Source organism: Rosa chinensis, chromosome 7 (genome assembly GCF_002994745.2).
Source record: "Rosa chinensis cultivar Old Blush chromosome 7, RchiOBHm-V2, whole genome shotgun sequence".
NCBI lineage: Eukaryota > Viridiplantae > Streptophyta > Magnoliopsida > Rosales > Rosaceae > Rosa > Rosa chinensis.
The window spans coordinates 65936502-65963643 of NC_037094.1; the positions used below are offsets into that span (position 1 = coordinate 65936502).

The 27142-nt window shown below is 45.5% G+C and overlaps 1 protein-coding gene and 1 long non-coding RNA gene across 2 annotated transcripts; both read right to left on the reverse strand.

Moving 5' to 3' along the window:
- Nucleotides 1–3789: 3789 nt before the first annotated feature.
- LOC112179248 lies at nucleotides 3790–23285 on the reverse strand. Its single transcript, XR_002927704.2, has 2 exons — nucleotides 22871–23285; nucleotides 3790–3974 (listed from the first exon to the last, which is right to left on the reverse strand). It is a non-coding gene; the product is annotated as an uncharacterized LOC112179248 (long non-coding RNA).
- A 2449-nt stretch (nucleotides 23286–25734) lies between these two features.
- Nucleotides 25735–26861, reverse strand: LOC112179392 (heavy metal-associated isoprenylated plant protein 24). The gene is made up of 2 exons (XM_024317789.2): nucleotides 26336–26861; nucleotides 25735–26204 (listed from the first exon to the last, which is right to left on the reverse strand). Exons 1-2 carry the CDS (start codon nucleotides 26490–26492, stop codon nucleotides 25909–25911), a joined length of 453 nt encoding a protein of 150 aa, XP_024173557.1. The 5' UTR covers nucleotides 26493–26861; the 3' UTR covers nucleotides 25735–25908.
- Between the last annotated feature and the right edge of the window lie 281 nt (nucleotides 26862–27142).

Sequence of the window (27142 nt, forward strand, 5' to 3'; positions counted from 1 at the left end):
CACCTCCTGCAACCCAAAACCGCACGGGACACGCCACCACGACCTACACCGCTCCATCCGTGCCGCCACAAGCATACCGTCGACAACCCAAACTGCACAAGCCACGTCACTTGGAGCCACGTCGCCTCAGAGAAAAAACCAACTTTGAGCCACCGCCAAACAGCCAGATCAGTGACGCCGACATCAGGGTTTGATCGCCGGATCTGCTAGCACGACCACCACCTCTGACTCCATTCCAGCCGGACCATCCACAAGCCCCAAGAAAACCCCATCAGATGCCATCTTATGAGCAATAGCCCATCCAATACCCGTCCGACAGCCAACCTCTTGACGACTACGAGGCCAAAGGCCAACCAGTGCCCCCAGGCGCTGCCGGACGAGGATGATTTCCCAGAACAAAAACCGGCCTTTAGGGTTTCCGAGAGAGAGAGAGAGAGAGAGAGAGAGAGAGAGAGAGAGAGAGAGAGAGAGAGAGAGAGAGAGAGAGAGAGAGAGAGAGAGAGAGAGAGAGAGAAGCTTTAGTGCAATTAGATTGTATCCACAAGAACACTAATAATTCTTCTTTAACACAAAAAAAAATTGTTTTTCCTTGTAGAAGGTATATTAGGGTAAAAAGCTGTTGGATTGTTTTTATAAGGGGATGGCAGCTATTCTAAGGGTGTGAAAAAAAATAACAGATGCAAAAGAAGGGAACTTGGAACTCAAGAAGAATTGGAGGCGTCTTGCATGTTTGCTAATTGAGTCTTCACTAAAGTCAAAACACTTGGTCCATGTTTAAGTGTTCTTGATCATTGTTTCATATATGCATAACTTCTCTTGAGATCAGTAGAGGAGCTGTGAACAAAGGTGAGCGATATTTGGTGATCGTTCAACTGAAGAAGGAGTTCAAGACGGAAGACAAACTTGGTATTAGTTTTCATCTCATCATTGTAGCCGAGCTAGTGCTATTCAAGTTTGTTAAGAACATATCCTTCATCATAAGTTAATTCTTATTTTGGGTTCTCAAGAGTAAGAGCCCCGCAGTGTTTTTAATCTCATATTTGAGGTTTTCACTGCGGAACCAAAATCTGGTGTTCTGTTTGTTAATTTTAGTTTATGCTGCCCAGTAAGGATTGATTCGTGCATTGCAATCCCCGTTTTTCAGAAAACACATTATGTTCATGTATTTTTAATCTAAAAAGCAATAATTGAACAAATTGAATGATAAGCAGTTGTACAACACTACAACATGAGAAATGCAGCAGCCAAAGCACGCAGGCGCACTTCTGTTATTGTGGCCGGTGGTGGGTCCTAACTCCTTGGCCTATGAGGTCAAGTCGCTGAGGCGCATGTCAAGCATGGAATTTGAACGGTTGGTGGAGCCATTTCTACCATCTATAGCCATGCCCAAAAGCTCCAAAGGAACTAGATGTTGTCATTGTTAATCGCATCCACTATCCTCAATAATGCAGGTCTAGGTGATTGTCATCATTAATAGATGATTGTCATAACATTAATTCACTATCAACTTCCTACTTACGTACGTAATCATCCATAATTAATAGTGCTCGTCATAACCCTAATTCTGGGCATAAATAGTAAGAGAAGAAAAGATCTGAAATATTGGAGGTATCGGTGGAAGACGGTTGTGTTCTTAAATTTTTATTTTTTATTTAATTCTGTAATTATTTTCAGTTTTATTATAGGTAAAAAAATTTATTAGTTTTTCTAACTTGTGAAGACAAAATTGAAACTTTGCGGGTGAAAAATTGAATGTAGAATGAACTAAGCATTTAGGGCATTTTTAGCAGACCCTCTATCTTAGCTCCTTAGCTATTTTGGAGAGCATGTTTAGCTTTTTATCTATTTTAGCACATGCACCAGACTCCTAAATGACTCGCTATTATAACTTTTAGCTATATCTCGCTCCTAAATATAGAAAGCGAGATGAGGCTCTCTATAATTTAAAACATTCATTTTAAGTTATTTTATGTAATATATAAATACATTTAAACTATTTAATCTTCATTTAAAAAATAATATAAATTCAAAACTAACTAAAATAGAAAGCATTGATGCATACGTATTTCTACAATTGCTAGCTCAAATGACTTTTTAGCTACTTTGGCTAAAATTTGACTCAAGTATGGCTAGCATTGTTAAAGATGCTCTTAGTAGGGTGGTAATTGCTGCATTTTAAATTCTCAACTTCAATTTCCACCAAAAATAGGTGTCATTTACGAATTCATTTGCAATATTCAATTTTCATTTCCAAAACAAGACTTTTTTCTATTTTATTTTTTTATTTATTTAAAAAAAAAATATTACACATTCTAAATCCTAAATAGATCAAACAATAGAGATTGCAATTAATGAAATTTTTGATTGATGGAGTTAAAGATTCTATCATTTATTATTATTATTATTTTTGAATAAAGGGCTGGTGCGACTGCTCTCAAGCCTTGATTAATGAAACTGTCGAATACAAGGGGGGGACATTGAGCCTAAACCCCTGATTACAATAAGCATCTAGAGTATTTCCCGAAATAAAATCAAAAATCTCTACAGAAGACATGTATTCTAACAAGCACCAACTAGCAAAGAGTGCTCTAATGGCTACTCCATTTGCTTTAACAAAGCGGTGACATAACAGAAAGATAACTCGATATGTAACCCGATTACAACGTAGCATAAGTTCCGTAAGCACAGCTTTCCTACTATGTTGCCGCCGGATGATAAATCCGACGACACTTAGTTTCACGTTGCCACTTGGTAGGAGCAACCATTTGACAAAGCAAGGAACTCGCCGCCTGCCTAGAGCAAACAATGCATTTTGAGTGCACACACAGGCATAAAGCCCAACTAGCCCTACATAACTCATGTAGGGACTTATTACTCGCAAAATGCGCAACACTACTAGACTAGCTAAATAAACAAAAACAATAAAAGAAAAAACAGTTTGGACAGGGCCCATGATGTGAGCCCAAACCCAAGCACATTCCAAGGTAGCAAACAGATCGCAGCCCCTGAGTATGGCCCAGCCCAAATCTGACCGAGCACCTGCATCAGATCTCCACAGCCTGCGTCGGGTCATCACCGTCTGTAACGAGGCGCCATCGTCTGGATCGGACCCTCGCCTACATCGGACCGCCACCTGAAGCGGACCACAGCCTGCACTGGACCGCCTTCTGCATAGGATTACAACCGCCTGCATCGGGCCGCCGCCTGTATCTGGTCGCTAGTGCCAGCGCTCCTCCAGTCTTCACCCTCAACCACCATCTCCGTCCTACCAGCCTGGGACACGCCACCACGGATCCCACCTTCTCAGCCCCTTCGACCCACAACATCGGCCGGTCGGAATTAAGCCACAGCGTTCCTCGCGACCCCGATCTGTCTGACCTCCGAACACTGGTCCCCTGGATCTAGAGCGAGACCACGATCACCCAACAAACAGAGCCCGTTCGACGACAGCGTCAGTGGACGCACCGCAGGACGGAGACTAGTGACGATTTTTGAAAACCCTAGCGCTAAACAGGGGTTAGGAGCAGCTTCGTCAAGATTCCATCATTTATAAATTCCTACGAATTTCAAAATTTTCTCATCCAAATGCACCACTAAGGTTTTCTAGGATTTCTCTTCCCACATTTCTCAACATTCATTTTTGTCGTCAACTATAGTAGACGAAGTCTCCGCAAGGCTGGCTACCTCCTTGGCTATCTTTGGGAGAAGAAGGACGTCATTTGGTGAGGTAGGTGGCTCGGTGATTTCGACTAGCTACTGGGTCGTCTGCTGTAACGACCCGGCCCAAAATTTAAACCAAAGCAAGTAAGAAATTTACTATAACAAGATTTCCGGTCAAATCACAAAAAAAGTACTCCAAATAGTACTTACAATCCAAATCAATATGGTTTTGTTTTTACAAAAGAAATTGATAAAGAAATCCTGCTCTCGACTACACTCGGCCCAAACTCTTCTCAATAGAAATCTAATATGACCTGCAAACACAAATAGCGAGTTGTCACGCCCCTGATTTTATACACAATAAAAATTGATATATAACCTCATAATTATATATGCGTGAACGTTCAGCCATCAATACAAAATACTTAGAAACTTTTTCCCTTTTAACCCAAGTACATATTGATGCCCTGAACCCACAATTCCAATATTGACTCGCTCCACAGAGTCACATAATACACGAGCTTACGAATTAAATTGTCAACAACAAAATAAAACATAAATGCACCTCAGAGCTCACTACAAGTGGAAGTCTTTATAACGGTAAAGTCGCAAAATTGACTTCTTACCGTTAAGCTGCAAGCACGCTACCTCAGCATCAGCCACGATTAACCTGACCTGCAGAAATAACCCCTACACCGTTGGAATGGTGTACCGGGTTGCCACACAACAAACTCGGTAAGCTTTTGCAAGCCCGTATGAGTAACTCAAAACCACAAAGCAAAACACATTTCTTAAGTCACACCAACCTAAACAACGATAAGCAAACATCTCACACCTACATCCATCTGCTTCACTCTTCCATCTCATGCTTACGTAGGTCAACTCGTGACTAAACTACATGCTCAGATTCTCAACCTAGCATCTCATTACACAAATTCCCCGTCAAACAAAACCTCCTTAGATAATGTTTGAAAATCCCTTGACGCACAACGGTCAGTCACAAGGATCACACTCATTTCCTTCCCACCGGAAACCTTGTCATCAACATGACATCAAGGTGAAAACAGTGAATCACCTTCCTATCCTCACACAGAGCACAATCGTCACCACTATGGTCTTCAAGATAAATCAAACCATCAATCAATATAATCAAGAAGAAAACAAGGCAATCACAATTCAAAACAGGCAAAACAATTCATGGTAACCCCTGCATATAATTTAGTTCAGGAGGTCACACTAAGTCAAGCAATTCAAATCATAGTAATCATCGTAATCCCACACTCTGACGTCTGTAGGTAGCCCCGACCATCACAGCAGTCCTCTCGATCTTTGTTAACTTAATTACAATTCAACTCAGCTACCGAGCTGTCATCACACAGATAGCCATCATCTTACTTGACAGGACCCACCCCAGATTTCACCCCGAAATCCGAAGTGGCCCTGCGGGGCCCACCTTAGAAGAAATTCTACCAAAAATTTGGCGGAACTTCCTCTAAAAGTAGGCTACCCAAAACCTGTAGGAAAAGCTACCCAAAACCTGTAGGAAAACATTTACACTTCTAAATTATCCATCCTTATTCTCCTGGAGCCACCCTGCTCCCCAAATTACAACATCAACCAAAAATCACATAACACAAATCACAACTTAAATAACATTAATTTCCTCAGGTAATCAGAGCAATTCTAACAGCAAGGGTAATCAAGGAAAACCTAAATCAAATAAAAATGAGGAAGCCATGTTGACTATGCCTCAACTCCAATGTACGCCCTACCTCAACTAATTTCGCCTGCAAACTGGGCATTTGAAACCGAAGGGCCCAGGGGAAAGTCATTGAAAAACACGTTAGTGTGAGTGGACAAAAATAAATAATTAAGATGATTTAAAAGTAGCAAACTTGAATACTTTCCCACTTATTTAAATTTATAAAACTTCGATGCATGCAACGTTTATAAAATATATTTCTTTAAACGCAAAATCTCGTGAAATCCTACCAGCCCCGCTGGTTAAGATAAATCGGACTAGGCCCCGCTAGTCAAGTAATAATAGGATATGGGGAAGAGATATCACCATACGGGTAAAGGAGCCCCTTAGGCTCAACCTACCCTCTACTGCCACTCACACATAGATTGTGTGAGGAGGAGAACTAATAACCTCGACTGCCACCCAAACATAGATTGTGTGAGGAGGAGACTAATAACCTCGACTACCACTCACGTGAGGAGGAGAATAAGCTACCTCAACTGCCACTCACAAACACAAAGTAAGTGAGGAGGAGACCTAATCGAATGGCCCGAGTATGGTGAGGAAAACATTCAAAATCCATAAAATCCGAAAGACTTCCCCAATCTCTCACGAGAAAATATATATTCTAATGACGTGACCCCGCACGCCAAAATATTCTCAAATCTGTAACCAAAACCGGAAATTAGTATAAGTAAATCCCAATTCCAAAAATCTCTCAAAAACTCCAAGAAACAAACCAAATCCAAAAATCATTAATTAGGCATTCCCAATGCCAAAACCGAAAGTCAATAAATAAATGAGAAATCCAACTCCATCGAAAACTCATCTCGAAAATCTTCCTGAAATCCAAAGTCGGCGATTAAAAAAATATATATTTAATCCCGAAAATTCCTCGGAAAACGAATCGCTGGAAACCATGTAATAATCATATTCTCCAAATCGAGCATAATAAACTTTGATTCAAAAATCCCATTGACATAGTAATAAAATATTTAAATCCGTTTAATATGCTCGATAAATTAAAACAATAATTTAAGTCACTACTTCAGTTCCCAAATCAAAACAAGACAAATTAATAATAATTTTCTGAAAACAAATTATAATCACATGGAATTAAATAACTAAATAATTAATACGGGAAAAACAATTTGCATGCATCCTTATTTAAAAGCAAAGGTCCACTCACAGTACTATTCAGGTGATCACGCATACAAGTTCCTTCATCGAGCAAGAGTTCGGTATGTCGCCCTGTACACAATTATTTTTCTTGAATAACTATTCAACAATTAAATACAATTCCCAAAATTAAATCCTCATAAATCATCACTCCACTTCTTCTCGGATTCATTCCAACTTTTACCTCTAATACCAATTTGTTATCTTAAAGGTTCCAAGGCAGAACCAAGAGATATCCAGCGGTCGGATTCTCGTAAATCGATAATGGAATTCTAAATTCCAGAAATTCATAATCGATTAAAAACTTCTCCAATTCCAACCAAATTCACATATTCAACCTCTACAAAAATATAGGATTTAACTAGCTAAAAATAGAATTTAAATTTTGTTTAAACGTCACCACTGTTCACGCACCGCACTGTTCACGCGCGGCACTGTTCACTCGGCGGTCAACTTCTCCGATGGTCACCAAATTTTGGCAGCAGCTTCATCTCAACCCCCTAGCATTTTTCTCAACTACACCAAGTTCAGAAAACAACTAGAACTACCTCAACAATTAAGAAAACAGTAAACCCCAATTTGTGAATAGTGCCCGGATTTCAATCTCAAAAATCCTCCAATAAATCTATGCAATATCATACTTAAAAGAAAACCCATGAGGTAAGGAAGAGATTGATACCATTTTTGCTGTTGGAAATTGCCGAAATCAGCGCCGGAACTCTCTAGATCTCTCTCTCTCTCTCTCTCTCTCTCTCTCTCTCTCTCTCTCTCTCTCTCTCTCTCTCTCTCTCTTCTTTCTGGTTTCTGTTCTGGGATGGGGAGAATGGCTGGAAATGGGGCTGATCAGCCCCTTATAATTAAGGTGTGATGAAATGACCAAAATACCACTCATACGTAAATACTCATAACTTTGGCATACGAACTCCGATTTTTACGTACCACATATGCACGCGCTCGGTTTAACGTCTCCTACAACTTTCGTGAAGGAAATTTTCTCAAATTTTGACTCGAACAAAAAGTTAACTTTTAGGACCACTAAAAGTACCGAAACAAGGTAAAAAGTGAAAGTAGTTGCCGTTTACCATCCAAATGCCAAGTAAATCGGTAAATTTAGGTTCGGGACGTAACATTACTGATCATCACACAGATAGCCATTATCCTACTGATCATCACACAGATAGCCATCATCCTACTTATCATCAGACAGATAGTCATCATCCTACTGATCATCGCACAGATAGTCATCATCTAACTAATCATCACACAGATATCACCGGTCATCACATAGATAGCGATCACCAACTAATCATCACACAGATATCGCCGGTCATCACACAGATAGCGATCATCACACATATTCATCACACAGATATCGATCATCTAACTAATCATCACACAGATATCGCCGGTCATCACACAGATAGCGATCATCATACATATTCATCACACAGATATCGCCAGCCATCACACAGATAGCGATCATCTAACTAATCATCACACAGATATCGCCAGTCATCACACAGATAGCGATCATCACACATATTCATCACACAGATATCGATCATCTAACTAATCATCACACAGATATCGCCGGTCATCACATAGATAGCGATCATCACACATATTCATCACACATATTCATCACACATATATCAATCATCTAACTAATCATCACACAGATATCGCCGGTCATCACATAGATAGCGATCATCACATAGATTCATTGCTAGTCATCACACAGATAGCAATCATCACACAAATATCCTTACACAAGCTACACAGATATTTCTACACAAGCTTTACATGACAATCATCACGAAGATTCATCATACTGATATCATCAATTCATCACACAGATATTCCTACACAAGCTACCATATCTTAAATCTCACTTAAGACGGTCATACTAGACCCATGGTATCTTAACACATTAATCCTACAATCACAACTCAATACACAATTTCATCAGTCATCACCCAGATAACAACCATCCAACTCATCACACAAATTCTACCAATACATATATATACCACGCAAATATATATATATATATATATATATATATATATATATACATGATCAACCACTCAGGAATGCCACTAATACCACTATAGTCACAGTTAATCCCATAACTCCTAAGACAATATGGTAAACCCGTTCGTGAATGAACATCATGAGATTACTCAGCTCGAAACTCCTGCTGTGTCTTCAATACAGAACAAAGCAGCCAACCAGCAAAACGACCGTCCAAGAATACTTCGTCAAGTACCTAATCACAATCGGTTTCCACTTAGTAAAAATTCACAAACGATTTAAGTCCGAAACCCCTGTTTTGAACTAAAATCCCCAAAGTGACGCCAATCGAGGCGAAACCACATCCGAGACCACCCAATGTCCCCGGAATACTTCTACGATCGATATGCCGAAACCACAAGTCGATCGGACGCTCGAAACCGTAAAAACCCTAACATGCTTATACGATCTCCAAAAATTACAAACAATATATCGAAATGCTCGTATCGACGAGTAGATAGTGTACATACATGTACATTTGCAAACATAATTAGCTATAATGGGCCACGCTCATTGTATCGCCGAAGGTACTAATTCCAACTAAAGGAATGACACGCAGACACACCGCCAGGCAGGCTACAGCCTCAGCGTCGGACCATCTCCAGATCACCGTCGACGCGCCGCCACGCGCCACGCCAAGATGGCATCAGAGGCTTCTGAAACTGGGAACTGAAGCATATCAGTCCCACATCGAAAACAAAGAGAAGATCAACCTCTTCCTCACCTATAAAAGGTTCTCTCCTCTCTCCTCATTGATTACGCATTCAATACTCATCTACTGTTACTCTGTCAACACAAGTACATTGACTAACTTAGGCATCGGAGAGCAGAAGACCGCCCGGCGCGGTCTCCCTCTGACGTCCTTTGTATTTCACTTGACAGGTAACGGGAGCTTCGAGAATAACACAAGTACCGATCCGCCCACCGGATCAACGTTAGCTAGGGTCCAGCTACCGCTGGACTTTCAGATATCAACATTGGCGCCGTCTGTGGGAATCCTTGAACAGAAGGTCATCCCGCTACAATCACCATGACTAACGATAGCGGGGGAAACGCTGAGGAGCAGGCAGAATAGCCCGCCATCCCCCAACCCTCCGACCCCGCGATCGGCGTTAACCGCTCACTATTCACAACCCCGGCCAACCCCGGCGGTGAGGCAAATCCAGGCAGCAGCCGCCCATCAGGCCAAGATCTCGTCACCATGTACGAGCTGGCACTGGCGGATCTTCACAAGGCAAACAGAGAACGTGAGGAGGAGCGCAGGGAAAAGGCTGAAGCCCAAAGGCAGGTGGCTACACTAATGACACGTTTTGAGGAACTAAAGAAGACGCTGGCGGCCGCCGACCGCCGACCGCCCAGCACAGAGCGAGCAGTCACATAGCACCAGGCGTAGTCGACCCAGCACCGGAACATTGGTACCAGGGCCGGTCATACAGATGCAGGTACCGCTGAACCCACCTGAGTTGTTGGGAATGGGACCTCCGCCCATACCTCAGCTAATGTTAGAGCAGGTGGCGGAATCACTCCCGCACACCGACCGCCCAGAAACCAGGGCGAGGACAGAAGGTAGTCCGCCTGTGCCGAGGTGCAGGCCAACCCAGCGGATCATTCAGACCAATTCCGCCGACGAGGCAACCGCCCAGCTATTGGAAAGGATGCACCAACTGGAGCAGAGATTGATCCGGGCGGAGTCGGGCGTCCCAGCGCCAACTCGGAATCCGCTCTTCACTTCCAGACCCGGGCCCTTTTCCGCTGCAATTCTGCAGGCTGTCAGACCAGCATATGCAAAAACCCCAAAGATGCCGCACTACGGCGGAATGTCCGATCCCTTCGTCCACATGGACACCTTCAAGAAGGTCACCAACAACAAGGGTTTCGACGACGCCACCTTGTGCCATTTGTTCAGCGAAACGTTGGATGGCGAGGCAATGAACTGGTTCTTTGAGTGTCAGCCAGGTTCTGTCGGCTCATTCCATGCACTATCACACGCTTTCCTCTCCCGTTTCATCTTATTGTCCGCCGGGCATCATAACACAAGTCAGCTGTTCAGCGTTAAGCAGGGGGAGGACGAATCACTGAAGGCCTTCGTCACAAGGTGGCGGGCGGCAGCGTCTCAGTGCCGCGACCTAGACAAAACTATGGCATCAGCGGCCTTCAGGAAGGGACTTCTCAAAGGACCGTTCCTCTATCACCTCAACTACAATCATCCCAATGCGACGTATGACCACGTCATGAGTGAGGCGGTCATTCACGCCCAGGCGGAATTCATCACATATGGAGAAACCCCACCACCACCAGCAACGCCAACAAAGTCAACACAACCATCCTCCAGTCACCAGGAAACCGCTAACAAAACCCCCCCAGCACCGCCAACTGACAAGAAAAGGGAGTGGCAGCAGGGCCACCACCAGAACAAGCGGCAGAAGGACCAGCATTACAACAGGGGAAACCGCCCAACCCATGGAGATAACCGCAACAAGCAGGCGGAGTCCTCGCAGCGGTATGCAGTTTTCACGGTCTTAACGGCCTCGTATGAAGATATCTATAATCAGTGCAAGGATCAGATTCCACCGCCACCCCCTCCAAAGTACCCAAAAACGGGTAAACCCAGGAACACCGGCAAGTGGTGCAAATACCACGAGGACAGCGACCACAATACCAATAGCTGCAATGCTCTCAAAACAGCCGTTGAGACCTTGTACCGTGACGGCAAGATGGAACAGTTCAGGGTGCGCCAACCACCACCAGTAATTGCCAACGTCGAGACCTTGGGCCGCATCAACACCATCGATGGCGGTGCTCCAATCACCAACATGTCCCACAGGGCAAGAAAGCGCTATGCACGCGCTAATCATCCGAAGGAAGTCTGCAACATCCGCTACGAAAGATCCGCCAAACTCCCAAGATCAGGTTGGGAACCTATTACCTTCTCAGAGGAGGAGGAACGCGGAGTGCATTTACCCCATGATGACCCATTGTTGGTCGATGCCATTCTTGGCAAATTCTCAATGGGGAGAATCTTAGTGGATAGCGGATCCGCTGTCAACGTTATCTTCAGCGGTTGCTACGACCATCTCAAGCGAAACAAAAAACTACTCCAGGATCACGAGCCACTGCTCAGCTTTTCCGGTGACGTCACACAACCGCTAGGATCGGATTACATGCGCTTGGTTATTGGCACTAGTCCATGCATGGCGGAGGTGCATACGGAGTTCATTATCGTCGACTGTGTCAGTTCATACAACGCCATCATTGGTCGACCAGCGCTTAACAAGCTCAAGTGCATCATTGCCGGGTACATGCTTCTCATGAAGTTCCCCACACCCAACGGCACGGGCTGTGTGAGGGGAAGCCAGCAGCTGGCACGAGAATGTTATTCAACGACTATAACGCGGTCAACGCGCCGCCATGAAATTCTGACAGTGGGTAATGAGGCACCGCCACCAAACATCTTTGAGGATCCTAGGGATGAGGAGGAGAAATATGTAAGGAAGGAGCCGGTCAACCCGGGCACGTCGTTAAAGGTTGTCTGCATCTCAGACGAACACCCTGAGCGGACAGTCCGCATAGGCGCCCAACTAGATCCAGAGGTGGAGGCAGAACTCACTCAATTCCTGCGTGACAACGCCGCCGTCTTTGCATGGTCCTACGCTGACATGCCAGGTATCTCCCCTGAAATTATCACTCATAAGCTGACCATCAAACCCTCCTTTTACCCTATTAAGCAGAAGCGGAGGGCCTTTGATGAGGAAAAGTACAGGGCAATCGGAGAGGAGGTCGCCAAACTACGGGACATTGGGTTCATCCGCCAAGTCATCTATCCCCAGTGGATCTCAAATTTGGTAATGGTAAAAAGCCCAGCAGCAAGTGGCGGATGTGCGTCGACTTCAAAAATCTCAACAAGGCATGCCCAAAGGATAGTTTCCCGCTACCTAGTATCGATCAGTTAGTCGATTCAACTGCCGGACACGAGCTCCTCAGCATGATGGACGCTTTCTCCGGATACAATCAGATCAGGATGCACCCCAGCGACCAGGAATGCACCACCTTCACCACCGATAAAGGCCTCTACTGCTACAATGTCATGCCTTTCGGTCTGAAGAACGCCGGTGCAACTTACCAGCGGTTGATGAACGCCATGTTCGCTGAGCATCTGGGCAAAATCATCGAGGTCTACGTGGACGACATGCTAGTTAAGAGCATAAAGGCCAGTGGGCATGTGGCAAACCTCAGGATCATAGTAACCATCCTCCTGGCCTATGATATGCGCCTCAACCCAGAAAAATGTTTCTTTGCAGTCACCGCTAGCAAATTTCTCGGTTACATCGTCAGCAAGCGAGGTATCGAGGCTAACCCGGATAAGGTACAGGCCATCCTTAACCTGGCAAACCCCGAGTATAAGGTGGACGTCCAGTGCCTCCAGGGCAAGTTAACCGCCCTTTCTCGATTCATCTCTCGACTCACTGATAGGTGTGCCCCATTCTTCAAACTACTCAAAACAACTCACAAGAAGGTCATTGACCGGAACCCAGAGTGTCAGGCGGCGTTCCAAGGCCTAAAGGAATACCTGGCGGCAGTCCCTCTCCTTTCTGTCCCTGTGCAAGGAGAAACACTGTTCATCTATCTAGCGGTCTCGGCAACGGTGATAAGTTGCGCCATTGTCCGGCGGGAAGGCCAGGATGAGCTCCCAGTATTCTACGCCGGCAGAGGCATGAACGGAGCAGAAACAAGATATTCACCGTTGGAGCAACTGGCCCTCGCACTTATCGTTGCCGCCAGACGCCTCCGGCAGTACTTCCAGGCTCACACGATCCATGTGTTAACCGATCAACCGCTGAGGCAAGTGATGCAGAACCCTGAACACTCGGGGTGCCTCAGTAAGTGGGCCATTGAGCTCAGCGAATTCGACATAGAGTACAAGCCAAGAACCGCCATGAAGGGCCAGGCAGTGGCGGACTTCATCGCTGAACTTACTGAGCGTCAGCCGGAACCCGGTACTCAAACAGAGCCCGGAACAGAAATAGTAAACGGTGAGGAGGCAACTCCCCTACAGTCAGATTGGAACCTGCACGTGGACGGCTCCGCTTGCGCCAAGGCCAGCGGAGCCGGAGTCATCTTAACAGGACCCGGGGGACTGAACGCGGAGTACGCGTAGAAATTCAACTTCAAAGCTTCAAACAATATGGCGGAATACGAGGCACTTGTCGCCGGTCTACTCCTCGCCATTGACTCAGGAGCTGACAGCGTCAACATATTCAGCGACTCGCAACTAGTCGTTAACCAAGTCAACGACAGCTTCCAGGCTAAGGACCAGCAGTTAGCGGCATATTTGGGGTACGTCAAAACGTTGCTAAAAAAGTTCAAATTTCACACCATCACACAAATCCCCAGGGAAAAGAACGCCAAGGCTGATTCACTGGCGAGACTGGCAACCGCCCAACCACATCAGAGTCCAGCGGACACAAGGGTGGAGTACCTTGACAAGCCAAGTATCACAAAGACCCTGGCGGAGATTTTCAACATTCAGGTCAATCCCAGCTGGATGGACGAGATCATTGCATATAAGCGCAGCGGCACATTTCCAGAAGATAAAGTCCACGCAAGACAGCTCAAGCGCAGGGCAACCCGCTACAACATCCAGGACGGCAAGCTTTACCGCCAGGGATTCACCCATCCCAACCTCCGCTGTCTAACCCCAGAGGAGGGAAAGGTCGTCCTAGCAGAAATCCATGGCGGGGAATGCGGAAACCACTCGGGCGCCAGATCCTTGGCCAACCGCACAATGCGACAAGGTTACTTCTGGCCCACGCTTGGTGATGACGCCCGGCGGATTTCGAGGTCTTGCCACAAATGCCAACAGTTTGCAGATCTCCCACACGCACCGGCAGAACCACTATCAGTCATCATCAGCCCATGGATTCATTCCACGTGGGGCCTTGATTTGATGGGAAAGTTCCAAACCGCCAAGGGCCAGTTCAAGTACATCATTGTCGCCATCGACTACAACAGTAAGTGGGTAGAAGCGGAGCCACTGACAGCAATAACTACCGCAAAGGTAATTCGCTTCCTTTGGAGAAATATCTACTGCCGCTATGGCGTCCCACATACAATCATTACAGACAACGGCACACAGTTCAACAATAAGGAACTCATCTCATTTGCCGCCAACCTGGGCACCAAGTTAAGTTTTGCATCTGTCGCCCATCCCCAAACCAACGGCCAGGTCGAAGCAGCAAACAAGATAATCAAGAAGCTACGAAAAAAGAAGCTCGACGACGCCAAGGGTTTGTGGGCGGAAAAACTTCCAGAGGTCCTATGGGCCATCCGGACAACTCCAACAACCGCCACCGGCGAAACTCCTTTTTGTATGATGTTCGGCACAGAAGCTGTCCTTCCTATTGAAGTAACTCAGCCTACCGCTAGGGTCAACGGCTACTGCCCAGAGACCAACAGCAACGGCGTCAACTTGGACAGGGACCTCCTAGAGGAAAAAAGACACAAGGCCCATTTACACAATTTACAAAACAAACAACGGGTATCGCGTTTCTACAACGCCAGGGTCAAGGCCCGGAACCTCCAATTGGGGGACTCGGTCATGAAGGAAGTCATCCCGCCACCAACAAAACTCCGCCCAACATGGGAAGGCCCGTACAAAATTGTGGAAGTCGTTAGCCCAGGCACCTTCTACTTAATGGACAAAGACGGCGTCACATCGACCCACCCTTGGAATACTGAACACCTTCGGTATTACTACAAATAGTCAAACCGCTACCCAAGAGCATCTTGACTTAGCTAAATTTTTGTTCAAATATTTAGCTAAGGGAAGCTACCCAACGAGTACTACCCCACTTTTGTACACTGATCCGTCAGTTATCAATGAAACGAGGAATTATTCAAACCATTGTTACCAAGTCTAGCACTGAGGGCAACTGGCAACGCCAGCAATCGTCGGCGGACTTCGTCCGCTACGTGGTGCACTTGGACCAATCTTAATTCCTTTAATGTTTCATTGATCTACAGAAGAAATATATATAACTCAAAACACTAGCACTTGCAAACACATCATGGCAAACCAATTCAGAAATTTATTTCACTTTCAATATTCTTTACAAGCTGTCGTGACTCAGCGGCCACAAAACAAAACAAAAAAAAAAAAAAAACAAGTAGGAAAGTCTCCAGCGGCCTCAGCCTGCTTCAGGGGTTGCCTTCGACATTTTCTGCTTCAGCGGGCGGCGGCACGATCGATCGACTCGCTTGGTCGGACCCTCGCGCTCCCGGGTGTGCGCCTCCAGGAATCCAGCACGTGACACCTCCAACGGGGTGGGGTAGGGAGTCTGCTGGGACCCTTCCGCCGGATGAGCGCCACTTTCTCCGCTGCCCGAGCAGGCACCTCCAGCTGGGGCAGGCACGTCTGTCTCCGGCGGGATACTCTCAGCCGGCGGCGCATCGGGCTGTGACGCTTTGGCGAAGTCAATGGCGCCCTTCCGCTTCAGCATGTCTATATTTGCTCGGGCCCCAGCCTTCGCCGACTCGGTCATTGCCTTCTTAAACTCCGCCGACTGCTTGAACGCCTCAACGGCGGCGGCCGCAGCGGTACTCCCTTCAGCCCTCAGCCGGGTAACCTCACCCCCCAGCCGCTTCACTTCAGCCATTCTGTCGGCGGACTCCCGCTGCACAATAATGAGTTTTTTATCCTTGGCGGCTATCCGCTCCTGCAGCAGGACGATGTCTTGCTCCAACTTGGAGACATATTCATTCCTCTCCAAGTCCCGCTCAATGGCTACGTTGAGCTTACCGCGGACGTCGGCATAGTCACATTCCGCCTTGGCAAGCCCCCGCTCCGCCTCCGCCAGCTTCTCCTTCGCCTCTGCCAACTCCCTCTGGAGACCTTGGATTTCATCCCTGAGCTCCCCTCAATCAGGGGCCGCTTCGACGCCGCCACGAACATGTCGTGCAGTCCCGCCGATATTTGACCAAACGCCGAGCTGAAGGGCGATTGGTCAATTGCCGTGGGGCGCGAGATACCCGCTAGGCCGCCGAACCCTAGCCGTTCGCATAGATGGAAGAGGAACTCCCGCTCACCATCTGTCATGAACGCAGCGTACTCGGCAAACGAGTCCAGATCACTAACGGCGGGCGCCTCTCCCTCCACCGCAACAGTTTTCGAAGGAGCTTGGCGAGCCTTCTTCTGTCGGCGGGCCCCGATTACCTCAACCTCCTCTTCCTCTTCCTCGTCAGGAGAATCAACCTGCCGGCGTTTTCTCTCCAGCGCCCTTTGGTTCTCAGCGGCGGTCCTCGTCACCCTCACTGGTGGCTCCGCCGGTTGCACCACCTTCCCCTTTTGAGGGCCACGCCTCTGAGCAGGCATCCGCTCCTTCTGTTGCCCAGCCGCAACTCTTCCCCTCTCCCCGCCAGCCGCTTGGGTCCTCGTCTGCACTACCGGCAGACCATCCTCACCAAGATGGGAGTGGTGCGGCATAGGCAGCACCACAGGAACCTCGGACTGACTCAGTGCCAGTGTCTCGGGGTTCACCAGCGTCTGCTGAGCCGCCAGCCCCTCGGCGTACATGGCCTCCAGAAAGTCGTCTATCTCCGCGCGGTCCATGGCCTTTTCGAAAGCGTCGCGACTTGATTTATTACCCGGCGGAGTTTCTAAAAAAAAAAAAAAAAAAAAAAAAAAATTTTAGTCAGTCCAGATCACACTTACAAAAAAAAAGGAGAAAACGGTCTGGTGGAGATTTCTCACCAATGGAACGCGTTAACCGCTGGTCGACCAGCAACTCCCAACCGGTCAGAAGTCGGAAATCTAGCAAGTTGCGGTTCCGCCAGCAACCTCTGATCCTCGCTACGCGGCACTCTTCTTCGCGCGTTAGCATGTACCGCAGTCCCGCTGCACAAAAACGGTAATCGTTAGTGACAATACAAGTGCAAATACGTAAACCCGCCAACTACGTTCAGCGGAAACCGGTTACCAACCTCGAATGGGTTGGAACTCCGACTTAATCCTAAATGTCGGCCCTTCCTCGTTCGATCTGGCGTGATACTCCCAACCCTCTGTGGCGACGCAGAAGGTCCCCCGCCAGTAGGACATTGAGTCCCTTAGATTCTCGATCAGCTTGGGCGCTCCCTGCCGGCGGCTCAAGTTCACTTGCCCTTTGCAACCTCGGCGCTTCACGTACACCAGCTCGTAGAAGTGAAGCACTTCCGCCACAGTAGGCCCCTCGCACCCGGACAACCGCCAAAGTGAGTTCATGGCCAACATCAACCGCCACATGTTGGGGCAAATCTGACCAAACGCAAGGCCAAATTCGCACACCAGGATTTGGAGATTTGGCACCAGCGTGAATGTCACTCCTTGGCGGAATATCGCCTCGTGAACGGCAGCAAGTCCCGCCGGGAGAATCGAGGCCTTCTCATCCGCTGTCGGCGGGCGCAGCTTCACGGAGCCGGGCAACCGAAACGTCTGCTTCATTCGGTTAACGGCGGCGGCATCCATCCGCCCTCCTGCCTCGTCGACGGCGGTGCCATCCGAGAGGAACCACGCCGACTCAGCATTCTGCCCCGCTACTTCTCCTTCTCCAGCGGAGCCGCTAGCAGCACTGTTGCTTGCCAAACGCTCATCGCGCCTAGCTTTGGCAGCAGCGGCCTCACCCGCCATTGAGCTCTCTGGACGCGAACCACGACCCATAGCTACTTCCCAGGGGATAGTCTGGAGTGGCTCAACTTCTAGCGGTTCTGGCAGTGAGGTTCCTACATGGGCAGACGGACGCAACGAATCAATAAAAATCCTATCCGCCGCGCTGAACGACACGTCAGACCCAGAATCCTCACTGCTCGAAATCTCTATGACTTTAGCCATCCCAAACCCTAAAACCCACATCAGTTAGCACAAACACAGATCTAGCCTATTCTCACATCAGTTATAGCCAAGGACATCAAGAACAAAACCCAGAAAATGCCAAAATACGAACAAACGCACTCAACCCAGATTCGGCCATCTAAATCCCTAAGCACTAACGCTTTGCCAACCACAATTCAACCCCCCCCCCCCCCCCCCCAAAAAAAAATCTCATTTTACACCTCAGAACACACCCAACAAAACCGGCAATCATCCCAGAAAGACAAAAACAAGACCCAGAAAATAGCAAACCCACTGAAACAAAAATAAAAGAGGGGGAATCCAGGTACCAACCTCGGTGATGAAGTCTATGACACGGTGGTGCACGGTAGTCTTAGGGGGCCGCGATCGTCGTCTCTCCGGGAACGGTATCCCCAAGCTTCGGAAAACTCCTTCTTCGGTCTCGGACAAACAGAGCTTGAAGACGATGACTAGGTTTTCAAATTTTCACAGAGTGATGAAATCTCCCAAGGTTCCCCCCCTTTTATGTCAACATCAACGCGTCCTAAGCCGTCCGCTCCATAACGACATCACATACCAGCCGTACACGTGTCGTAACCCTCTACTCACTCTCCGGAGTACCCGAGGCGTCACCTCGGTTACGAAACCCACATTTACTGTCATTAAATGCAAGAAGACGGACAGGCTTAGGAGACAAGCCTACGCACGCTAACCTTCTATGGGTTCGACGCGTGTTAACCACCACGGGGACGACTTCACAATACCGCCCGAAGTCTCCGCTGAGCGAAACCCCGCCACCGGAACTTCTCACTGGTTATCTTCCAAGTGATGAAGTCTCCGCTGAGCGAAACCCCGCCACCGGAACTTCTCACTGGTCATCTTCCAAGTGATGAAGTCTCCGCTGAGCGAAACCCCGCCAGCGGAATTTCTCACTGGTCATCTTCCAAGTGATGAAGTCTCCGCTAAGCGAAACCCCGCCACCGGAACTTCTCACTGGTCATCTTCCAAGTGATGAAGTCTCCGCTGAGCGAAACCCCGCCAGCGGAATTTCTCACTGGTTACCTTCGGAGTGATGAAGTCTCCGCTGAGCGAAACCCCGCCAGTGGAATTTCTCACTGGTTACCTTCGGAGTGATGAAGTCTCCGCTGAGCGAAACCCCGCCAGCGGAACTTCTCACTGGTTATCTTCCAAGACACGAAGTCTCCGCTGAGCGAAACCCCGCCAGCGGAACTTCTCGCTATACCGTCCTGCAAGTTGGGTATCTTCCGCTGTACACCTCTGGCGGAACCCACTTTCATCTTGCAAACTGCGTGCTTTGTTTAGACGCAGTATCGTTCAAACAAAATACCGCCAGGCACGTCAGCCGGACACTGCTTCCTGCTACATTTAGCGGGGGGATATCCGCCAAAACGCGTATCCCGAGGCTACGCCTCTCTGACAACGACCGCCACGCGGCGTTACCGTCAGACCGTCCCTACGGGACACGGGGACTAGTCAACAGTCTACGACGGCCCTGATCAGGCACGTTGACCCCCGTCATCTGGGTGCTAAACGTTGGGCTCGCTACCCAACACCCTCTGCTCCGTGCAGCTCCCCCTCAACAAACAACTTGCCGACCATCCAGAGGTCTATCTTCGCCGGGGAGTGGGGGACTCCCTGGGGGGCCCACCCGAAAGGGTATAAAGCGTTTGCTCAGTAAAACCAACGGTTGACAACGCACTGACGCTAATTATGCTCTTGCAAGTCTAGCGGAAGAAAACGCTTCAAACCGCCGAACAACTCCCCAACCAAGATTGCCCTCCTTGATTGGGGACTTGGGGGACTTGTACATACATGTACATTTGCAAACATAATTAGCTATAATGGGCCACGCTCATTGTACCGCCGAAGGTACTAATTCCAACTAAAGGAATGACACGCAGACACACCGCCAGGCAGGCTACAGCCTCAGTGTCGGACCATCTCCAGATCACCGTCGACGCGCCGCCACGCGCCACGCCAAGATGGCATCAGAGGCTTCTGAAACTGGGAACTGAAGCATATCAGTCCCACATCGAAAACAAAGAGAAGATCAACCTCTTCCTCACCTATAAAAGGTTCTCTCCTCTCTCCTCATTGATTACGCATTCAATACTCATCTACTGTTACTCTGTCAACACAAGTACATTGACTAACTTAGGCATCGGAGAGCAGAAGACCGCCCGGCGCGGTCTCCCTCTGACGTCCGTTGTATTTCACTTGACAGGTAACGGGAGCTTCGAGAACAACACAAGTACCGATCCGCCCACCGGATCAACGTTAGCTAGGGTCCAGCTACCGCTGGACTTTCAGATATCAACAGATAGAACTCAAGAACAGAAACTATCCCTGAGGTGGCCGGAAACCGCTTGAAAACACCACCACAGTGGCGGGACCAAAGTCGAAATTTACCTCGCAACATCTGAAATTCGATGAACCCTAGAATTTCAAAGCTTCGATTCGTTCTCCACAAGTGAAATCGTCCCAAGCCGCTTTGGGAGAAGCATCAACGTCCTATGGGCTTCAAAATCCCACAAGAATCACTGACAAAGGTGGCCGGAATCGGAAGTTCTGATCTAGGTTCGAAGCATCGCCGCCGCCAAACTTCCCGGTCTTGCACCGCCCTCCACAGCCTGTTTCATGCTCCAATTCTTCCACAGACCTCAAGAGGGGATTGAGGCGAAGAGAACCCACTTTGAATAGCGTCCTGTGGTGGCCGGAGGAGGGAGAACGAAGCCGGTGAAAATGGAGAGGCGACTCGGGCTCGGGGAGAGAGAAAACAGAGCTGGGTTTCCCAAAATGGAAACTTGGCCTTTTTTGCAATTTCTGGAATTTTTTGTCCTTTTATACCAAAATGGAAATTTTTCCGAAGCCCATAACTTCTTCATACAAACTCCGATTCTCGCGTTCCACATGTCCACGAACTCGTATCGACGCGCTCTACAACTTTCGTGAAGGAAGTTTTAAGAGAATCTCAACGTATCAAAAGTCAGTCTTTGTGCCACCCCTAAAGTTATAATTTCCAAATAAAAATTCATCCGAAACACTTCCGCTCCATCCACGAGCCACGAAACTGTCCGATACCCCCAATTTAAATTCCGAAAAATTCTCGGAAAATAAATACCAATTTCCGGGGCATCACACGAGTAGTGAGCAAAAACACGCTCAGTGAATGACTCAAATGATAAAGAAATAATCTCAGTGTCAAATTCAGCAATAAAATTCACACACTTTCCAAGTACACACTTTTATAAGAAAAACCATCCCACAACATATCACCGAACTATAATCGGTTAGTAACCAAACGCTCCCTCTTGAAGCATGATCAACACAATGATCAAAACAATTCACCGAAAGGAACCAAGCTGCCACTGCATTATCATATGGGAATGCCACTGCAAACCCGTTAACTAAAATAATATTGAGAATGCCACTGCAAACCCATTAGCTAAAATGGGTTACCACAACCCAGGGTTACCACAACCCAAATGATCGTGCCACACATGGCCAAGTCATAATAGTAATGTGCACATTGCCAGTACCACTCTCTTACTGGCTGGAGGATTCTAAAATAATATATAGTTTTCGTGCTCCCACTACACAAATCGGGAAATCAAAAGGTAGAGTTCGTATCCTACGAGCACACTAGAATCAAACCACACTTAAGAACTTGAATTTCACCAATGATAAACCTAATGTAAGTAGTCCATCAAGTAGGCAAGCCAAGGCCAAAGTTCAGGAATTGTGAAAACAAGAGAAATAATAACAACGAAGATACCAATTTCAAAAAGAAACCTAGAAGTCACAATAACAGGAAATCAAAGACTAAGATGGAAAACTAACACGATTGAACTACCCAAAACCAATTGAAAAAACAATCAAATTGATCGTATGACCAAGTAATAACAGAACATAAATTGCCCTCCATAAAACAGCACACACATTTGGTAAACTGACATTTAAACAAAATGAAAGTCTAACTAACTTTACCCCATGTTAGGAATCAGAGGACTTGACAATAGGTCTAAAACATTTGCCAAAGTAAAAGAAAAAGCAAGAACAACCAAAGATTACAATATGAACAATTTCGCAATAGGAACTTCCCTAATTTCCATAGCAATCGATAACAAGAGAAAAATAAGATCAAATAAGGAAGTCACATGACCACTATACAATTTAACAAAAGCATCAAGTTTCTGGAAATAATTTACTTCACTATGAAAAGTAATACACAACGGAAACCATTTCACAAGACCATGATTAAAAGTCCAAGCAATCCAAACAAGACCAATAGAGACATAGAAAATTGCAGAAAAATTGTAATCAGAAGAGTCACTCACAGTAAGGCAAAACAATCAAGACAGTAGACAACCCAAAAGGAAGCCCTTCACTTCTGAATAATAATCGAAACCCTCTAGCTTTACTTCCCTCAAAACCGGAAGTACCCAGGTTACAGTCTATGACAAAAGCCCTCAGACTCTCCAACTCTCTCTCTCAAAAACGCAAGACATCAACAACACCCCAACTCGAAATTCTTCTCCCAAACTTCTTGATAATACTTGCTCTTCTCCTTTTTCGGTTTCTCACAGCTGCGAATCTCTCTCTTTCCCTCACCCTTGTTTCCTAAACATTTAATCTTCCTTCTCCCCCATCTTCATTCTTTTTTTTCTTTTCTTTTTTCTGAATTCCCTCTTCATTTCTCTCTCTCCCCCTTTCTCAAATCCCTCCTTCTTTTCTCTCCCCCTTTCTCCTCCTCTGTTCACTATTTCCCCTTCCCTTCTTTCTTTTCTTTTCTCTCCCCCGTGTTCCTTCTGTTCTTTTCTTTTTTTCCTTAGTTGGCCAGCCAAACACTTATCCCAAATCCTCCAATCAATATCTAAATATAGATATAAATATAAATATAATATAGAAAAACATATATATATATATATGTATGTATACATATCTGAAACATTTATATCAAAGTAATAATAAAACAAGAAAAGACTAAATTAGCACTAGATAAGTGATACTAAAACAAAACAACAACAACAATAAAAAAACAAAACCCCACTATTTTGGGTTCGGGGTATCACATCTGCTATAGGGCCGGAAGAAGGTAAATCCTTGCACCTTCATGGGGACTATGACCAAGGTTTAGGAGATGCAAAATAGGAATCCAATAAAGCGCAAGCTGATCAGTTTGTTTTCCTGTTTACTAGAGAGGTCGAGAGTTTGAATATTGTTTTGGGTGGACCGTGATTGTTTGGGAAGACTATGTTGGCTTTGAAGCAATTCGATGGTTTGTCTAAGGCTGATTAGTTCCGATCATGGAGGTTCCGGTGTGGGTAGAAATCATCGATCTGCCGCCGGCGTTGTTCACTAATGGGGTGGTTGATGATTGGTTCGACCCTTGGCAAGGTTCTAGGGTTGGACAAGTTAAGACATGAGATGACAGCCCGTGTTTAGATCTAGCACTGCATCTCCGATCTAGTTAAGAGGTGATTAGATCTCAGCGGAAATTTCAGCGCGCGAGCTCCAGAGGTGATTGGCCCAGAGCATATTTCTGGGTGCCCAAATCATTTTTTTTTTTTTTTAAGGTTTTAAGGGCAGAAGCCGAGAAGGAAAGGAAAAAAAGTTCTATTGGAGGGAAATAAAGGTCTATTGGGAGGCAATAAACGTTTGTTAAAGGTATATTGGGGCCTAATATACGTCTATTGGAGGGGGCAATAAATGTTTTGAATTGATGTAATCTCCTCGTTTTTTTTCTCAATCAAAGTTTTATTTGTCTAATTTTAGGGAGATTAGTTCCTATTTCGATGATCCAAATGTCTATTGGAGGGCAATAAACATATATTGGGGGGCAATAAACCCTTCCGGCGACCAATGAGATCTCCAACAACATCTTTAGGGACATTTGGAGAGGTTTTCAGAGAAGTCTGGTGGGCGGCGGCCGGTGATCGGATTCCGACGATCGTTTGCCTGAATCTAGCGCCGAGGAGCAATCTCTAGCGAAGTCTCCTATGATTTATTTTACTTCTATTTTTTTTCTCTCTCTCTCTCTCTATATATAACAAAGAGGTGAGTGTAAAATAGTTTCAAAAATAAATAAATAAATAAATAAAATTTTAATGGGGTATTATCTAGGGAATACTAATTTCTTAGAGTGTTTTGAGTAACGAAAAATTAAAAAAACTTAATGGAGTAAGTGAGAAAAAACATCTCAATTATGAGATAAATGGACAAAATCCCTTTTTTCTTTCGTTTTTATATCCACACACTCATGTACATTTTCACTCACATATTTCTCAAAAGAGACAGATCGTTCGCGCCGGTGACTGTCAAAAGTTAGGTTTCAAAGTTGTTCTATTTGTGTTATTTCTAGTACGTAATCCAAGTTCTTTTGTTTCGAAAGTCATCAACCCAGGTTCTTCTCAAAAAAAAAAAAAGTCATCAACCCAGGTGGCACAATTTATCCTTGGAATCTCATCGATCATAATCTTTCTCTGTATTAAAGGCAGGAATCTCGCTTTCATAGCTTTCCTCTTTCATATAGTCACAGACGACTCCTCTCTATATTTAATGTTTCTCCGTGATATCTTCCTAATCATAATACATCAATTACCAAACCAAATTGTTCTTATATTAATGTAGGCCATCTATAATTTCTTTTCTTGTAAGACTACGTAACCTCCTTTATAACCATGATATTCCTTTATAACCATGATATTCATCTGCTGAAATAAAGACTGCCACGTAGCGTAAAGCCGTAAATATATTAAAAATTATATGATTATAAAGAAATAATCTCTAGTGAAGACTTAACGAGGACTTCATGATAACTTTTAAATTAATGGTTGGTTAATTGTTTTAAATTTTAATTGAAATATTATTTTTTCAACATATAACTCATCAAACCATGGATTTATAAGTTTTCACCAAATCCTCATTAAAAAAACCCTGATTATGAAAAAATCATCGTCATTAATTACTAGATATATGGATCTCATACACTTAATCTATGTAGTTGCCACATAAGAGAAAAGTGTCGTGCCAGTGAGTTGTGGACTTGTGGTAGGCTAGTTATTTAGAATAACGATATTGTATAGATTATAAGTTTAAATCTCACTTGTATCATGGGGGAATTGAGGTGAAGTGGACAGAAATAAGAATAGAAATGGAAATAAATAAGTATGATGAGAGTTGAATTTTATTGTTCACAACGTGACGAAATTAAACTATGAGCATTAATTAGTTTTATACGATTAAAGTGCACCGAAAAAAACTTACAAAATGCCTAATATCCCCATACTATTCATTCCAATATGATACAAAACAACATTTTCCTTCTTAATTTTTTTAAAACTAGACATGAGGAGCCAGTTAGCTTGTTAATTAGTTACATTACAGAGCAAGCATTTGGGTTCTCCTCACTAAACATTTGAGTGTAGTGGTCATCCACAGCACTCTCAGTGATAGTGGCAGTGCTTGGGAGGCTCCTAACCATATTTGGAGGCGCCTTCTTGTCGTAGGCTCCGGCAACATAAGGATGAGCCACCAGAGTGTATGGCACATAAGGCCACAGCTCGCACTTCTTCTTGGTGGACTGAGCTGCCTTCAAAACTTTCTTTGCATCGACGTAACCAGTCACCGTTGCCTTCTGCTGCTTCAAGTCGATATCCACAGATTTAGCCCCTTTGATCATCCAAATTAATCGACACGATCAATATTAATCATCTCACATATTGTGTGGTTAGACTATTATCCTAGTATGAACGTAGATAAGCGAAATTTGGTTCAAGAAATGGAAATTGGACATAAAGTACCTTTTACACCGGAGAGGACCTTCTTCACCTTGCGAGCACAACCCTCGCAGTCCATCCTAATTTTCACTGCTACGGTCTGTGTTTGCTTCTTCTTCTTCTTGGTTTTGGCACTGCTTAGTAGATCTGACAAGTACTCCAAGGTGCCTTGAATTCCCATCTTCTCTAGTTAATTTCTTTGAAAAATCAAAGAGCAGGCAGAAACGTATATAGCTCGGTATATGAGCAATTTCTTTAACGACAAGAGGAGGAGGACTAGAAATTAAAGAAGGGTTTTGATCGAGTCTTGTTAAATAAAATGAGGGAGGTGAGCACTGGACGATTCAGGGACTAGCTACAACTCGAGACTCTGCAGGTTTCTTTGAAAACCTTTAGACTGATTAGTTCATGTATTAGCAAAAAGCTATGCTGAGGGGTGAAAATATGTACGTAGGAGAGCTAGAGAAAGAAGGGTTTTGAGTCTTGTTGAAAAAACAGAAGAACTAGATTGTGGGAGGTAGAACACAAGTCTTGGTCTTGAACTACTATAACTTGCCGGCTTGTATACGTGATTTATAGGGAGATCCAACAGCTGGCTCATAAAAATAAAATAATAAACTAAATAATATTTAATCAATTATTAAATGGTGTCCTATCCTTGATGCTGCCTAAAAACTGCCGGAAGGTTCCCCACCTAAGTATACTTAATTTAGTTGATTTTGATGCTCAGTGAGCCCCTAAAGAAAAGGTATCGAAGTTACTTTTAGTATACACCTTGATTAAGATTTGGTGCCAAGTAAACCTAGTTTTAACTGCACAATACTAATACCT